At 39.0% G+C, this 17,916-nt stretch overlaps 1 protein-coding gene across 4 annotated transcripts in view; it reads right to left on the bottom strand.

Annotated features, from left to right (window-relative positions):
* Nucleotides 1–17,916, bottom strand: part of FNDC3B (fibronectin type III domain containing 3B) — a 348,693-nt gene that overhangs the window by 276,179 nt on the left and 54,598 nt on the right. For all 4 annotated transcript variants that reach the window (XM_068546247.1, XM_068546249.1, XM_068546251.1 and 1 more), the window contains one exon: nucleotides 5,896–6,034. In XM_068546247.1, coding sequence (XP_068402348.1) covers nucleotides 5,896–6,006 — 111 coding nt within the window. In that variant the 5' untranslated portion in view covers nucleotides 6,007–6,034. The remainder of the gene's footprint in view (nucleotides 1–5,895; nucleotides 6,035–17,916) is intronic.

The following is a 17,916-nucleotide window of genomic DNA, read 5'->3' as shown; positions in this document are numbered from 1 at the left end:
GCTAAAGTTAAGACAATTGGACACAACTGAGGTAACTTTAACCTCCTGTCTTCCAGGGCACACATGTTACCAGGTTATCCCAGAAACAGTTTTCTATTTACATTTAAGGAGATCTACTTCCTGAAGAAGAGGCATTAAGAATACTCATTAGCAATTAATATTCAGGAAGCTTAAAAGAAAAAAGAAAAGCAAGACATAAGAAATAAAAAATGACAAAACATTTGCTAGGGGCTCTCTGTGTGCTAAATGCTAGTCAGAACAAAGAGGCGCCTAACTCTCTCCCCACCCCACTGACCTAATGAATACATATGTGAGAAGTGTCACGAAGAATATAAAGTGGCATACCACCATCGCGTAGGTTATAAGTGTCACAGATTAAATTAGCAAATCAGTAAATTCTAGGTGAACACTCTGTTCTTAACCTAATAGTTTCTTTAACTGGTGGCTGCTCTAATTCCTCTTCAGAGATTATTGAAATATTAAACCAACAGAACAAGTTGGAAATTGGGCTGATGCTTACTCTTTCATGCTCAAAACCAGCTGCTACTTCTTAAAATCTCTAAGATGTGCTAAAAGTACTTAACAAAGATAGTTCACTTAATACACCATTAGGTTCTAAAATGTTTCAGAATATTAGGTTCTGAAATGTAACGTATGAAATGCCAATATTTTGATTACTGAAGGGCATTCACTGTAATTTATACAGCCACACACAAAAGCTCAGGTGGAAACATGACTTTTATAACTCAAGAATAGTATGTGGTTAGGCATATTAAGGGAAGCAAACTTTATTTAGCTATGTTGATCTATTTAAAGGTAGAAGAAATTATAGTGAGAGAAGCAGATGTACTTTATTTAGAAAACAATAGTTAAAAATAAAGCTGTTCAATTTCACTCCTAGGTATATATGAGAGAAACGAAAACACACATCAACACAAAAATCTGCACACAAACATTCATAGTAGCATTGTTCATAATAGCCAAAAAGAGTAGAAACAATCCAAATGTCCATCAACTGATGAATGGATAAATAAAATGTAGTATTATTCATACACTAGAATATTATTAGGCAATAAAAAAGGTATGAAGTACAAGCATACCTCGTTTCATTGAGCTTTTTTGCTTTATTGTGCTTTGCAGATAATTGTGTGCTTTACAAATTGGTTTAACATGGCAACTCTGTGTGGAGTAAGTCTATCAGCATCACTTTTCCAGTAGTATTTGCTCACTTCCGGTCTCTGTGTCACATTTTGGTAGTTCTTGCAAAATTTCAAACTTTTTCATTATTATTATATTTGTTATGGTGATCTGCAATCAGTGATCTTTGATGTTACTATTACAAAAAGATTACGACTCACTGTAGGCTCAGATGGTTAGCATTTTTTAGCAATAAAATATTTTTAAATTAAGGTATGTACAATTTTTTAGACACGCTATTGCACACTTAAGAGACTACAGTATAGTGTAAACAGAACTTTTACATGCACTGAGAAACCAAAAAATTCACATGACTCACTGTATTGCAATATTCACTTTACTGCGGTGGCTTGGAACTGAACCCACAATATCTCCGAGGTATGCCTATACTGATACATGCTACAACATGGACGAACCTTAAAAACATTATGCTAAGTGAGAGAAGGCAGACATAAAAGACCACATATTGTATGATTTCATTTATATGAATGTCCATAATGGGCAAATTATCTACAGAGACAGAAAGTAGATGAGTGGTTGCCTAGGAATAGGGGAGAGAAGGGAATGGAGAGTGACTGCTAAAGGGTTTCTTTTCAGGGTGATAAAAATGTTCTAAGATTAATGGTAGTCTTGGTTGCACAATTCTGTGAATATAATCAATTTCGTCGAATTGTAAACTTTAAATAAGTGAATTACATGGCATGTGGATTATATCTCAATAAAGCCATTAAGTAAGTTCCTTCTATCCACCTTGTGTATTTGTTATTGTTATTCTTGTTCATTTTTTAGTTGATAATATACTTTAAATCTTCATTCATTCATAATGAGGACGGCTTTTCATTTTAAGAAAAGAATCATCCTTTTCCTGCTACCTACATAAAATGACAAAACAAGGTTTCAAACTTAACATGACTTCGGATAATGAAAATTAACAGTGTTTCTTATTTAGAGAGCCAGAACGGAGCAGAGAATCTTGCCAAGAACTCGTCCTAATTAAATCCAGAAACCAACAGGACAGAAATCAGGAGGATGAAGGCTGTGGGGACTGAAGAGCTTTCTCCTAACTGTGGTGGTTCTTTTGAATATATAGAAATAATTAGAATGCCCTCGGCACAGCTGCAATGTATTAAGAGTTGTAAACACATACAAGGTAAGCTTCACCTACACACTCCTAACAGAAATGTAGAGGCAGAGCCTATAGCCAGAGGGCCGCTCTCTTCAACGGTATAATTTGGGAAGTGGCTCACCACTTTTTTGGCCTCACCATAAGTGCCTCTCCCTTAAAACGTCACCCCAGGGGTCTGCCGGGACAGTGCCTGCAATGTCCATCATTGAAGTCAGCCCTGTGCCTCCCAATGGTCCTTGTTAAAAAGTATTGCCTCAAGGGACAGCATAGTCAAAACCTCCTGATCCTTTCACACAAACCCACCTGAGCATCACACCGCACGTGCTCTTAAGAGCAAGCAGCAAACAACAGCAGGCACCCCGGACAAGCACTCAAAACTCTTGCAGCCCGACTCTCGGATCCTCACTCCTGGTCCTTGTTCTTTTTGGTGACCCCCCCCCATCCCTCCCCCTCCCCCACCTCCTCTCTGGTATTTCTCCATTATTTTGGTTTTGCTTGCTCCTTAGCCCAGGTTCCACACACAGGCCCTGGGGACTCTACCACACTTAACTCTGCCAAAACTAAACGTTAGGACCCAAAGGAAAAAGTGAAGGCTTGAGTGAATGAGGGAGACACAGAATGGGGACTCTGGGGGCAGAAAGAGGCAAAAAGAAATGTCAGGCACATAGGCCACTGCCTCAGCTAAGCCACAGTGACGACATCAAGGCATGATAAATCCTGGGCCATTCCTGCTGAGAGGAATATTTCAAACACACTCTGCCCAGTTAACAACTGTGCCCCATTAAGGGAAACTTAGGGTTAATGCCAGTCAACAGCTTGGCCCACATAACCTAAATGCCTAAATGTCAATGCTTCTAGCACAATCAAACATATTTGCGAATTAGAAAGACTGAAACATTCCCTTCCGATGAGATTTGTTTAGAGTAAGTGTACCCTAGTCTGAGAAAGCTCGATGTTTGTGACTGTTTATAAAACAGATTAACAAATCTTCCCATTTCTTGGCTTTATAGAAACCTTCTCAGGCGAAATCAAAATGTGATTTTATCAACCAAAATTATTAAGCAGCTTCTACTTAAGAGCTGAGGTAGATCTACAGAGTAGGAAACACCACAAGGCCTTCTGAGGAAATCCAGTCTTTTCAGTCACTGGTCATTTCTGGGAGCAAAGGAGTTTATTTCTGAAGAAAAAACTGGAAAATTCTAAGGGCTCTGTATGCTGGCTTATAAAAGTACAAAAGGCTACTCTATGCAAAATGAATTATAGAAATGAGGGAGAAATCAAAACACAAAAATGGTGCACAGCTACATGGATGGGTAGTCTCAGGTCTCCCAGGTACATATGCAAAATGGAACCAGGTGACAACATGTGAAAGACCTGCACTGTTTTCCAAGTTTAGTCATATTTGAATACCTTGTCCCTGCTTTTTTTTTGGCCTCACCATGAGGCATGAGGGATCTTAGTTCCCCAATCAGTGATCGAACCCGTACCCCCTGCAGTGGAAGCGCCGAGTCTTAACCACTGGACCGCCAGGGAAGTCCCAACTTGCCCTTTTTTTTTATTGTTTTAATTAGTGAAAATAAAGGAGACCAAACACCGCATCTTGAAACTATTCATGGCACTTTGAGACCTCCCCATGAGTGGCCGGAGCAGAGCAGTGGGAGAATGATGGAGAGAGGCAAGCACTAACCACAGAAGGTGGACTGGCCATGGTACTGCGCTCAGAGTTTATCTCGGGCGAACAGGACAGCTCTGAGCAGGGCAGTGACATGGTACGTTTATGTTTTTAGCAGACTGCTGTGTGGCAAATGCTTTCTGGTAGAGCAAAAGTAAAAGCAGCGAGACCAGTGAGAAGAACTGTCCTACCCTGGTGAGAGGTGTTGGCTTAGAGTCCAGGAGTGGTCACGGAAATGAAGTGGACATGGCAAAGTATGGTTTCAGCAATGTTCCTGAGATAAGGCCAACAGGACTTGCTGACAGATTGGAATAGAAAGATGACAAGAAACAAGTGGAGACTCTGGAGATGAAGAGTAATAGAGGCAAGGAAGCAGAGGCTCTATTTAGAGAAGTACTGCTGTAAAGGGGAGCAGAGATACAAGATGGTAACTGGGAGAATGTGGAGTCAAGGGAGGGGGCTTGTTTCTGTTGGGTGGACGAGAAGTATAGCTATTTGTGCGTTTAAGATAAAAGATACTACAGTAGATGGGTGGAAATGAGCCGAGAGAGAATCAGGAGTCAGGAAGAGAGATACTTGCATCAGTGGCAAGAAGGGAGGAAATTTATTCAACTGACAAACATTTATTGAGCACCTATTAGATACTCTTTGTTCTTAAGAGGTTCACAGTCTAATGCAGGAGAAAGTGATATATATAAACTATTAAGCAGCAAAGCAATATCCAACAGAGGTATATACAAAATATTAATGTACTATGATGGATAAAGAGTGTTAATGTACTATGACAGATGGGGGGTGGGGAAGAGCAACATACTGACATCAAATAAATGGCCAATTAACTTCTCTGAATTATTAATATATTTTGCATAAATATTTTTCAAGCGATTGCTCCCAATTCTACTTTTGATAAAACGAAGTCGTCTACTTTTGTGCTTCTAAAGAGCTACACAAGTATAAAAAGATGGCATTTATTTAGTATAAGACTGAGGGAACCCAGTTTTAGTAGTCAATTAAAAATTTAAATAATGTTATCAGCGACAATACTTGTCTCTAATAATTTTTAAAGTTTTACTTACCATTTAAATTTTTTCCCAAGTGCTACAGGAATGCACTCAGGAATAACTTTTCAACTCTGTAATGTTAAGTAACTAGTGGCAAAGGAGTTTTTATAGAAAACAAGTACCATCATTTTCTGGGCAGCAGGCTCTACATTTGGAAGGACTGCTCCAGGAGCCAGGGTGGGTTCACACAGACCTGTGCCTCTTGTCGGGGCCAGTCACCCGCTGTGTGAGATAAAAACCCGATCCACCCTCTGGGCATCCTGCTCGGGCCATCCTGCTCTGACCAATCAGGCAAACCAGTCAAGCACAATATATGACATGAGCAAACTGTATTTTATTCCAAAGACCTGTACATATTTTCAAAATGATCCATTTCAAAAATCAGACATTTGTTTTTGATGCTTCAAGAATACCAACTGGATTAGGTAAAGTTTGCTGTTCTCAAAAACTACAACTTCTGATATTTTAAATCATATAGTAATTCTACAACAAAAACACTTGACCTCTAGAGAACTACAAAGGTTCAAAATCACAGATCTTAAATCTCAAAATAAAACAATTTCTGGGTTAGCGGACTTCCCTGGCGGTCCTGTGGTTAAGACTTCGCCTTCCAAGGCAGGGGGTGCGGGTTCAATCCCCGGTTGGGGAGTTATGACCCCCACATGCCTTTTAGCCAAAAAACCAAAACAGAAAACAGAAGCAGTATTGTAACAAATTCAATAAAGACTTTAAAAATGGTCCACATCAAAAAAAACTTAAAGAAAAAACAAAAAACAATTTCTGGGTTAATGTTTCCCACTTAGACAAGTTGACTTAAAGTCCCTTCTTACTGCACCTACCTGCTGAGCTGCATCTCCATTCACCAAGTGAGGCATCATGGCTACCTCTCCGTTCAGCAATGGTGGCAGTTCCAGAGGGATCTGGTCGGTCATCATCATTGTGACATACATTCATGGAGAATTTCCCTCAACTGGCTTCCTGCAAGAAAATCACCATTTTTTTGAAAAGGACTCAAGACCACAAAAATTCACCTGTAACAAGTCAGCAATTTAAGTGCACCGTCATGAGGTCGGTCGAAACTCAAATTCTTCTAATCACAGTATTGTATTAAAAGGGGTGAAGCAAAACCCAGGAAATAGCCTGAATTAGGAGACCACAAACCTGAGTCTCTAAGAAGCCAAGTGAACACAACCTCTAGTTCCTCAGTTTCATTATTTAGCTATAAATTTTAAAAACTTATGAAGAATAGTAAGTCCCCTAACCCCAGGGATCTTCCTCAGAATAAAATGAGATAACAATTTGAGAGGCTAAAAGTGTCAAACGAACACTGATCATATCATTATCTTTAAGGTAATTACAGAAAATAAGGCCAAAGAGAATGAGCTATAAGAAGTTTTTCTCAAAAAAAAAAAAAAAGCAGTTAACAAAGCAAGTAAACAAAGGTTAACTGCCTACACTGCAGTTGTTGTGATTTCTGACCTTGCCATTAAATTGGTAATTAATCATGTTCTAATTATCTCTCTCCCGTCACCTCCTTGAATTGGATTTAACCTGTTGCATATTTACAGCTTTATCACTTCTGCATGTCTTGAGCTTTCCTGTACCTGAGTACCCATGGCACCTTGTACGGAATAAGGCTTAACGGCACATTCCATTGTTTCCACAGAATAAATGATTTTCATACAGGTATTCAAAACAACACCAAGCCCACTTTCATTCCATAATGGTACTTGCCACCGACATCTAGCTTTTCAATATAACAGCAGGAAAACAATGAATTCCTATTCAGAATTATAATGTTCTTTAAGAAGTATTTACGTATCCTTCAATTATGCCTAAAACTTTTTGTCACAAAAAGTTTAATAGCATGGACACAGAAGAATAAACAAACACACACGCACACTATTTTAAGTCAGTTCAGAAAGAAACTGCCATGTGGTTCATTTTAAATTTTTTCTCATTCATAATAAAGTCCCCCAAAATTTCAAATTCAAGAGGATTTGGTAAATGAATCCTTTAATACTCAATACCCAAATCAGGCAAAACAGTGGGGCAAATCCTTTAATGATTATCTCTAATTTGTCTCAGGTGTGACAAATAAAATATTTCTTCTCATTCTTAAAACCTCCATTCTGAATGTTAAATATATCTCCCTCCCCCAAATCCCACCCAAAAGAAACTCCTTCCCTGGAAGTATCAAATGATGCATAAAAGCCACCCAAGAGATTATAAACTTTATTTTAAATCAGTAAAATTTTACACTATTCATTATAACCCCATTTGGAGAAGCTAATTATTTTAAGCACCAAACAACAAAGTCTTGTCCCAACTAGGGAAGCACATTCTATAATAACAGGTCTTATAATGCAGTGTTAACAGTACCATCATGCTGTTTTATGAGGCAATTACTCAGTTCCTAAGCAAATAAAAGTACAAAACTCAAAGCCCAGTAGGTAATCCTAATGTAGGAAACAGATTCTTCCACAATAGAATTAACCAAAATAACTTCCACTGACACTATCATGACACGTTTGATTTTGAGTAGTACTACTAATGGAGTACTAATGTCCATTTCAATTTTATTTCAAATATACTTAACCCTACTAGTGCATGAAGAAAGAATGGCTAGTTCTCCTCAGATTGATATTACACAGGCCTATTTCTTAAGCGTAATGTTTTATTTAATGTTTCTTCGACGTGCAGGTTGGATAACCAGGGCACTAATTTACATTAAGGGTCTGAGGATAAAGCATCTGGGGGAAAGAAGCACTCCACACTCACTTCCACCTTTTCCTCACCCCTCCGCAGGGAAGAGCCCCAAGGCACTTGCTGGTGAGGTTATGGAGATTGTGGCTCTGTCCCCTCCCCTCTCCTCTGCTAAAGTAGTGAGCACCAAAGCCCTCTCCCACTGCGGGAAAGTCCTGGTCATCTCACAGACAAGCATAAGGATAGAACCCGCTCTTTTTTCATCCTGTGCACGCAGGTACTGGTAGGAGGACATAATTGTGATCTAGTATAAAATTTAGGCATTCCTGGCCACCCATCCCTAATACCAAAGAATGTCTCAACTCCCAACATTATGTCTAACACTGACAATTCCAACTTAAGAAACCTTCTGGTTGGCGTCGTAATAAACAATGGGACTTGCTATCATCAAAACACAGCAATCCAGCCCCACTAGCTGGCACTCTTAAGCACAGGTGTCAAGTCCAAACTGGGCAGTTAAACTCCAGGTTCTGCAAGTGTGGGATAAAAGGACAGAGCCCCTCCCCAGTTCCATGAAAGTCTTATAAATCTACGATGAGGGAGGGTGGGAGCCAACAGAGAGCTGCAGAAACCCCCAAAGAAACCAAGTCCACTGGCACAAAGAGATAATTGTATCTGCTTTTGAAAATCGTACAGGCAACTTTGGGCAATGCAGCTATTCAATACAGAGAAAGATGCCTGAATTCTGTACTTCTTTTCTACTGGATGATGGATTATTCGCCTCACAGATGTGCAGTGGTTGTTGCAGTTTACTGGGAGGGGAACAAGGGAGGGGAAGACGGGGAACTGTGCATAAAAAAATCAACTACTTGTACAATCAACTCAGCATACAGTGGGAACATGTAAACGTCATACACTCCTAGTGCCTCAACTCAACCATGCAACAACCGTACCTTTAATCATGGAGAAAAATGGAAGAATAAAGTGAAGCCACAGAGCCACACTGCTCATAAGCAAAGTTGTTAAACCTCTTTACCCTAGGCCACCAGCTTGCTAAAATCCAAGGCCTACTTTCTAATGCCCAAGAGTTTCACCAAAGGTAAACCAGACTTTATCCTGCCTGCAATACAAGGTAAGAGACTGATCTAGAAGGGGTGGTGCACGCAGCCAACAATGTTTAAAAACCCCTTTCTACACTCCATGCACATACACAGGATATGTTCATTTGCCTGGAATTCAAGGGACATGTAGAAAAAGCAATAAATTACCTCTAGGCAAGATAATGCCCAGCTACTTAACAAGGCAACTGCCTGCCAACCGGTCCTTAAATTATCATGGAACACCAACAATTTAGTGCCGTGGACCGGGACAAGAGAAAAGGCAGGAGGAAGAATTATAAAAGAACGAAAACCACAGATGCAAAACATAAAACAGGGTACAAAGTAGTATTTACTATGGTTGTTACCATATTTTTGGTTATGCCCTGGTGATGCAGACGGGTGTTGGGTAGCAGGAGGTAATGACTTTTCCAAATACAAATGGAAAGTCAAATGTTCAAGTTGTAAATTGGGAAAACCACTCAGCCCTAACCATTGACAGCTGAAGAAGGTTAAGTCAGGCCAAGAGACTTGGGAAGGCTTGCCATGCATCAATCATTTAATGGTGACAGCTCCCCCAAAAGTGAGTCTCCTCTATTTTGGCCGATAACCCAGACAAAACTACACATGTACTCAACTTAAACACCTTAAGAGGTGCTTAAGCCTCAGCACCACTGCCTTGAGGAGACCTGGAGAATGTAACATGCCTAAGAAAGCTGACCGAACTTGAACTTTTCAAATGGAATTTTAAAAATGAAGCCATGAATGTGGAAGGCTTACTATTCAAACAGTTAACTTTAAGGACCAAAAACTTTATTTGCAATAATTGTGGATGGAAATTATACATTTTCTTACTTCATTATAGGGCAGTCTGGCCATAACTTTATTTTTTCTTAGGGATGTAGGGTCATTGTTTACAATACTGTGTTCAGTCACAAGGTGATGTACTAGGGAGTTACTAAGCATTCTGACCTTACATACTCAGAGAAATTCACCCTTACTTTGAGTTCTTATGTTTAAATTCTATGGTGTATTTTTTCCTCTTTCTTCCTCATTAGGCTGCACCACAAACCACACCTCCTCAAATCTGAGAAACATGTCCTAAATTGGCTGTCTTACATCTTCCTTGGGCTGGGAAGCCAGGTTGTTAGTTATACACACACAGAGGAGTGGTCTCTGGGGTCTCAGAAGCTCCCCTCTGTGCCCTGCACCGTCCTCCTTGACCACGTGCTGATTATCAGCTCTGAGAGAAGCTGCGTGAGCCAGATGTGTGATCTCTGGATAACTGAGCTGTACCTGTTTTCTGTGTCAGTCAGAAAGTCTCATGAGAAATCACCCTGACAAAACCCGCATTGTCCTGGTCTGGGTTCCTTCTCCCTCAGACAGATGTGTATCTGAGCTGGCCAGAGCTTTCACAGAACTCATGTACTTCATTCAAGGCTCTACCACAACCACACTGTCCTCCTCACACACAACTGAGCTCTTGCAATAAATCCATTCTTTAGACCACTACCGTTTACAAATAAAGAATAAATAAATGTGCTGCAAAACTAATCCGACTAAACCAATAGAAAATAGATGACCTCTACTACAATGCTTTTTTCTAATTCTCTGAACTTTTTTTTTTTTTTTTTTTTTCACATAGAGCTCCAAGGTTTCACTCCTATTCTTTTTATTCTTACCCATACTTCTATTTCAAAGAATTCGGTGACAACCACAGGCCCTCACAACCTCTCCCCCTAACCACACATCCTAACACTAAAACCACAAGTGCTTCATGCCCGGCCAGTTCTATTCTTTTGATTGACAGGGAAGGGATGCCACGTGAGCACTTGTGGTTAACTTCCCTCTCTCCTGAAAGCAAGTCGTTTGTTACCGTCCTTACCTGCTAGCAAGGTCCAGAACCAAAGAACTTCTAGGCTAATGGCGGGGGGGCGGGGGGGCTGCATACTCTGAAAAACAGATCCTCACTGCTGGTAAGACGTTTAATTCTGTCCAAATATGCCCCCAAAGCTTTTACAGAACACCTTATTTTAAAATAATATTGCAAAGGGTCTTCAGTTTTTACATTACTCTAGGCAACTGGGTTATTACTTTTTCCCTTTATTTTGCTTCCCTCACTCCAAGTCCAAAAAGGTTTTCCATGGTATTTTGGCCCCAGCCTATACTAAGAAACACACAGCCAATTTCATAAAAACCTGATTCTCAGGAGAGAACCACAGATCCATTTCCAAAGGCCAGAAAAAGCAATCATATACTAGGAAGAATTTCTAACTTGAAAAAAACCAAAGCCCTGATCACCGCTGGAGGAGGTTTAAGTCTGTGGACCTGGCCTTCATATTAGTAACAGAATGTCCTGGTCCTCACTCCATAGGCTGAGGACCCGAATTTCCTTACATTAATTCAAGATGTGAGTTAGCAATACAGTACACAAATGGGTTTCAGATGACAAGAGAAAAAGAAACTTAACGGCACCAAAAGGAGCAAAGCGTCACCAGCAGCGCCAAATGGGGTGGTCCTGCTGGGTGAGAGGAGACGGGCTCCCCGAGTCAAGTCTCAGGCCGGCGCCAAGGCGTAGGCTCCCAGGCTCACTTCACCTACACCCTGATGTGGCTTCTTACCTATCCTAAACTATCCCGGGGAAGTGTGTAAAAAATAAAAGCAGTATGAGAACCAATAAGAAGAATGTATGTGTGCCAATTACACCTCAATTAAAAAAAAAAAAAAAAAAAAAAGCACATCATCAGTTTTGACTTTTTGCTTCCATTCCGCAATTCAAATGCACTTTCAGAAGTGAAATGGGTTCCTTGATGAATGGGAAATGGATGGAAACCCACCAATTAAGACCTATGAAGCAATTAGGAAAATAAAGAATCTAATAAATAATAATAAAATAATTTTCAGAATTCATACCACTAAAGTTAATTGTGATTCCATAAAGCTTGTATCTTTTCCAATAAAATATACATTAACCAATCACCTTCACATAATCTAAACAGCATGTAAACATTTTGCTTGCTACATGCTTGTTCTGCAGCCTGGGAAAAATATTCTCAGGGGCACATTAGTAAAATCATAGCTCGATTCATACTTCAACAAAAGTTCCTTCTCTACTAAAAATACTAAATGACTTCCAATAGTAAGAATCTATTGTGGACCAGGTGTCAGAAAATCGTCACAAACATATCAGAGAAATGTTCTAGCCATTTTTTTAAATAGTAATAAGGAAAAGAACTTTTTTTCCTGATTCAACATGGCAAGAAAAACCCCATTAGTAGTCAAAATGACAACAGGATAAACTTACTGAATCACAAAAAAAACGGGGGCTTTGTTGTGCTGTGTCGTGTTTGAGGCAGATGGGTTTGAGAGGTTACCAACAAATTACTGTCTCTCTTTTCAAAGAATATAATTATCAGATAGCTAGTGTTTTATGAGTGATTACAAGTTTCTTAATGGCTTCCAATGTAAAACCTAAGCCTAATAAAACCTAATTTATTACGACAAACATTTGTGCAGCTGATTTACACTTGTTTATGCCATGACTGTAGTAAAAAAGAAAAATCTTAAAAAGTCAAAATTTGACAGAGAATCACGTAGCACAGAAAAAAGAAAGAAAAACTGCTTTCATGAACTTCCTTCTCATACAGGTGGCCGTTATGTACATATGCCCTCAGTCACAAGGACTGACAGCTTCTTAGTGTGTAGTCTTCCACTCTAAGTTTTATTAGCAAGATTTAGAAAAACAAAGAGGGAGAGAGGAGGAAGGGAAAGAGGAACGCTGAGAGAGGAAGAGAGAGAAGAAAAAAAGTTTTTAAAAAGTTATATACATTCTTACAACTAACGAGATATCAAAGTATCATTTGCTATTTTATTTTCATCAGAAAAACCTCTTACCTTCCTGCTCCATTCTGGTTTTGAAAGGTAAACCCCTGATGATATTTCAAGACCTAGAAACTCTCAAAACGGTTCTAGCCTTCGGAGCAAAACTAGAAACAGCTTTCTGATGATAACCGTGGAAACACCAACAGCATCAATAGAAAGAAAAAAAAATGAGGAAAACAAGATAGAAACACTGTGCAACCTCCTTTGCCTCTGAAATTGAGAAAAACCTGCTCAACACACATCGGACTGTTTTTACTATGCTCCTGCTACTGTGAAAGCAGGACTTTTCTTGCCCTTCTGGTAACACTAAAGCAGGGGCCGTGGCACTGGCTCTGACCGTGTGGAATTACCATGTGGCCATTTAGGAACCTGATGGGGGGCGCTGCCACTGGACAGGAAAAGGCTGCAGGTGGTTGCAGTGCTTCACTGTGTACCGTCTCTCCCGTACACTGTGGGCAACCATGAGGAAAGGTACTTGTACAGGCAAACACTCTCCTTCACTTTTCTGAAAATCAAATTAAATTGTGCCCAAAAAAGGATATGGAGAGAAACTAAAGATATTTATTAGAATTTTTCACAGCCCTTCCACTAAAAATTGTTCAAAGGACCAGTATGTTATGGCAAAAAAGCACTAGAGCAGAGAGACCCCAAGACTGAGTATTGGAAAATATGAGTTCTAATTTGAGGTTTGCCAATAATGAGCTTTAAATTTGGGCAATTAATTTCTTCTTTTACAAAATGACAAGATTATAGGTTCGCCTTTAAGGTTTCTTTTTGCTCTTAATAGACTATGTTTCAAAACACCATTGCCTACTGTGCTCACTTCATACAGATTAAACAAAAGCTAAAAAAAGAGGTTTACTCAAACTCTAAGAACCTGTTAGTTTCTCTTACTTGTATGAGTATAATCTGAGCCTTCTGCATAAGAGAGGAAGAATCTAAGTAAAATGTTGAAAAAGAACGTATTGAGTAAATAGTGATAGCAATCACTGTGTTTTTATGCCAATGAAATCTAATTTTACAGCTGAGTTCTACACAGCTGTGAAAGAAAGACTCTTGCCATGGCTTGCCACTTGAATGAAAGAAGGAGTGGTGATAACTGTTCATGCAGAAAAACCTCTTGAGACATGAGCAGTACCTGGAGGTATGCACCCAGCTGGTTGGTTGAGGCACAAACAGTCTGGAATTTGTCTTCTTGTCTGACATGGGTTCATTAGTGAAGTTAAAACACAGTTGTCTGAAAAAGTTCCTAACCTTAAAGACACTCTCGCTTTTTGCATCCAATTATAAACACAGGAGAATTAGGTGGCAAAGTTTAAATTCACAGAGAAATCCCGTGAAACTGAGTTAGATTAAAAGCACCGCTGCCACCACTGCCACAGATTAAATAACAGTAAATGATTCAAGCAACAAATAAAAAAAAGAATTGTCTACTGTGCTCCAGAGGCCAAGGAGGGATGCCAAATAGTCTAATGTATAGGCCCTGCCTTTGAGAATCCATAGATGCTTTCTTTTTTTTTTAATTTGGCAAAGCATAGTCATGTCTGAACTCAAAACTACCATATAGGAAAGGCACTATTTTCTGAGAAGGAAAAAAAAAAAAAAAAAAACCCACATATCTAAGGATCATACGTAAGCATTATATGCATCCTGAGGCTACTTTTATCAATGTAATTCTCCATGAATATACAGAGGCTGGTTGCTTCCATAGCCCCTCAATATACTCCAAATCTTTAAGGAAACACAAAAACTTAAAAAAAAATTCTATCACTACATATACACAATCTCTGGACCTCTGATCCACATCCACACATAAACAGCTCAGTTCTGCAAATATTAACTAAAAGGGAAAGGGGGCCCAACTACAAAAGAGGTTTACCAACCAAAGGCCTGTTTGTTTTGTTCATTGTTTTTAAACGGTGTTTAAAGAAGTTTGCAGACATAGTTAGACATTTTTATTAGAACACCTAGACTCAAGGCACACTCAGCACAGTAAATCTCACATCCCTCTCTCACATCCCAAGGATGACAGTCTAGCATCTAACAAGAAACATTCCAAAGCTATGAGCCCTTATTTTCACACATATCCAAGCTAACTTTGTCACATACTTTATCCAAAGATGAGAAGAACTGAAAATATTTCTTTTCAATGAGATTCAGAATTGTGCGGTTGTTTATATCTTTTTCTATAGGATGTTGAAAACAAGTCCAAGAACAGAAGAGGTCAATCCTAAAACCCTCTCCAGCTCCAGGTCTCGGCACCTTCCCACCAGTCAACCTGCAAGCTGCAAGGGCGGGGCAGATATAGAAAGAGATGAGATGGGAAATCAGAAGACAGCTCTCCTCTCCATCCCAGCACCAGAAGCTCACTCCTCACCCAGCCCTTGGGCTACTTACTACCACCTGCCTGGAAGCCCCACGGCACTGTGACAGGTCCCACTGCTCGTCAGGGCTGTGACTCAAGGTGGGCCTGCACAGGCCCTCTGGGTCTCAGTCTCTTCATCTGTAATGTGGGTTCTTTAACACAACTTCTAGAGTCTCCTCTAATGAAATCCAAAATGTATTTTATTACTCTGCTTTTAGAGATCTATTATGAATTAAATTCACATTTCTACAACCACTTGGGTACCTAACAGCCACGTGTAACACCCTTTATTGGTGTGTGGGTGGGATGTGTTGCAGACACCCAACAACTGACTGTTTCTGGGAAAGGATGAGAGAAAGAGCCCCAAAGCAAAGAAAGGCACGGCTTGCAGCCCCTGCACATTAATTCTTACCTAGCCTCTCAACCTTCGTGTGAAGGAGGCAGTATTCCCCTCTTAAAAGGTATTGCAGCTAAGGCTGAGAGAGGTTAAGTAAGTAAGGTGCTCAAAGAGACTCAGAAAGTGATGGTTAAGAGTCAACGCTCTCTGAGCGAGCTGATTATAACATCCAAGAATCTAGCAACAAAACATGGAAGTGGAAGGACTGATGAAAAATTCATAGGTTAGTGAATTTTAAAATTAGATAAAACAAAAGCACATAGTACAAAATTCAAAAGATAACTTTCGAAGACATCCAATTGAAGTACATTTCTCTCCTATCCAGTCCCCAGTTCCCCATACACAAAGGCAACAACTGTGAGTTTTGGGTGTATCCTTACCAAGATGCAGATTTAATGATTTTTTAGAACACTTTCTAAAGTAGCTTAAGGAAGGTTAAACAAATCCACTGTACTATCATGTAGTCCAGATGGTTAAGAATTAGGGAGAAAAAGAAACCAAACTATAAACTACTAAAGTTACACCCTCTGTGTTGATTTTCAAAGAGATATGCCATGATTAAACACAAAAGTAAAATTACTTCACAAAGCAGGGCAGCTTAGCAAGTCATCGATGAGGAGAGTGTCAGAACAAGGTATTTGGTACAAAGGGTTTCAAGATTCTATTATTTTCAATATCCCAAAAGGACTCAGCTGAAAGGAATCTTCTAAAATAGCATCAAACAAAAGGCCATGAACAGAGATAATCATCCATTCTTTTAACAAATACTTATTGAGCATCCACTATGTACCAGGGACTGGACTGGACTAGAATTCTAGGATTCTAGAAATAAAGGCATGATGTTAAATAGCATTACACTGAAATGTTATATTCGATTAACCCAAATCCACACTGGATACTTCTGACAAAACCGAAGTCAAAAGACCGCCCTGCTCTATGAAACCTTTCATCTGAGATAAGCTCCAATGTCTAAATTTGGTTTCCCAGCTGTGGCATCTTTCCTACTCTTAAGAGTGTGCCAGAAGATGAATTTGTCTTCAAAACATGCCCCCTGCCTCAACCTTCATTTCTGATTAGCCAGGAGGATACTAAAATTGTTTCTTTAATCAGCTCATATAGAATTCAATCATGTTTATTTAACAAACTCAGTTTTGTTGAACTGAATAGATGTTATAAAACACTCATTACAAGGAAGAGCTCTGAAGCTGTTACTTCAGCCACGTAGAAGCATCACTGATGTTTTATCCAATTTATACTTAAATATGTATTTCAAAGATTTCTAACATTTTATTACTAATTTTAGATGTTGGTTCAAATATTTCTTCCTCCCCTATGTGGGGGAGGGTAGAGAAATCAATGAGAATAGTATAGGATACACTGAAAATCAGTTTACAAACATGTTTTTTAAAACAAGCTATTTCTTAAAGAATCATTACAACTGATGACATTCTCATAAGCAGCTCTGTATTTCACCTAATGTGACTAAACACAAAGCAAATACCAGGTGTTCCTTAGAACTTACAAGGTACTGAAACAGAAAATTCACATGAAATGACACTTATAAAGAAACAAATTAGCAGGTGCAAAGACACACTGTGTAAGGGAACATCTATTTACTGTATCAGATTTTAGCCCATTACAACAAAATTTTAACATGAGCAACCACTTTACTAATTCAGACTAATATTTTTGAAAACACAAAACCGTGGAATTCTTCAGAAAAAACATTTTCTTTCTTTTACGGGGGGGGGGGGGGGGGGAAACAACAACTGTCCTGTACCATAGAGCATCAAAGAGCTTTAATAAATGAAATGGCAATTGGTGTATACATACTTATATGCAAACAGACGAATCTAAATGTTTGAAAGCATGATGCTTGCCTATATTCTAAATACTCCCTGTGAATAATGACATCATTAATTACACTAATATAATTTGTTAAGAAAATGTAAGGGGGCTGCATTCATTTATTTAATAAATACTCACTTAGGTTCTGCTCTGTGTAAGACACTCTTTTGTTCTAAAATCATTCAAATTCTAAATTTAAGGAGTCCACTAATAGGCTTTAAAATCTTTCCAGAAAAATAATTTTAAATTTCAACTCTGCTACAAAATGCATGTTCTCCAATTCAATTTTCATATTTCTCCTCAAGTGAAAGCATGAAAGACACAAGATACTTTTCAGTTAACATTATTGAAGAACTCAGAAGCATAAGATTGAAAAAGACAAATAACATTTTAGGATTATTAATAGTTATGACCTCATGAACCCCATTAAAAGAATCTCAGGAACACCCAAGGGTCCCCCATACCACACTTTGACAACCACTGCTCCATGCCAAGCACCTTAGATGTAAAAATATAAGAAAAATTTAAACTCACTTTCTAGTAGACAAAGATTGTTGTCCGTATT

Source organism: Eschrichtius robustus, chromosome 6 (genome assembly GCF_028021215.1).
Source record: "Eschrichtius robustus isolate mEscRob2 chromosome 6, mEscRob2.pri, whole genome shotgun sequence".
In the NCBI taxonomy this organism is placed as follows: Eukaryota; Metazoa; Chordata; class Mammalia; order Artiodactyla; family Eschrichtiidae; genus Eschrichtius; species Eschrichtius robustus.
Note: the sequence above shows the minus strand (reverse complement) of the source record. Positions and strands in the feature narration are given on the sequence as shown.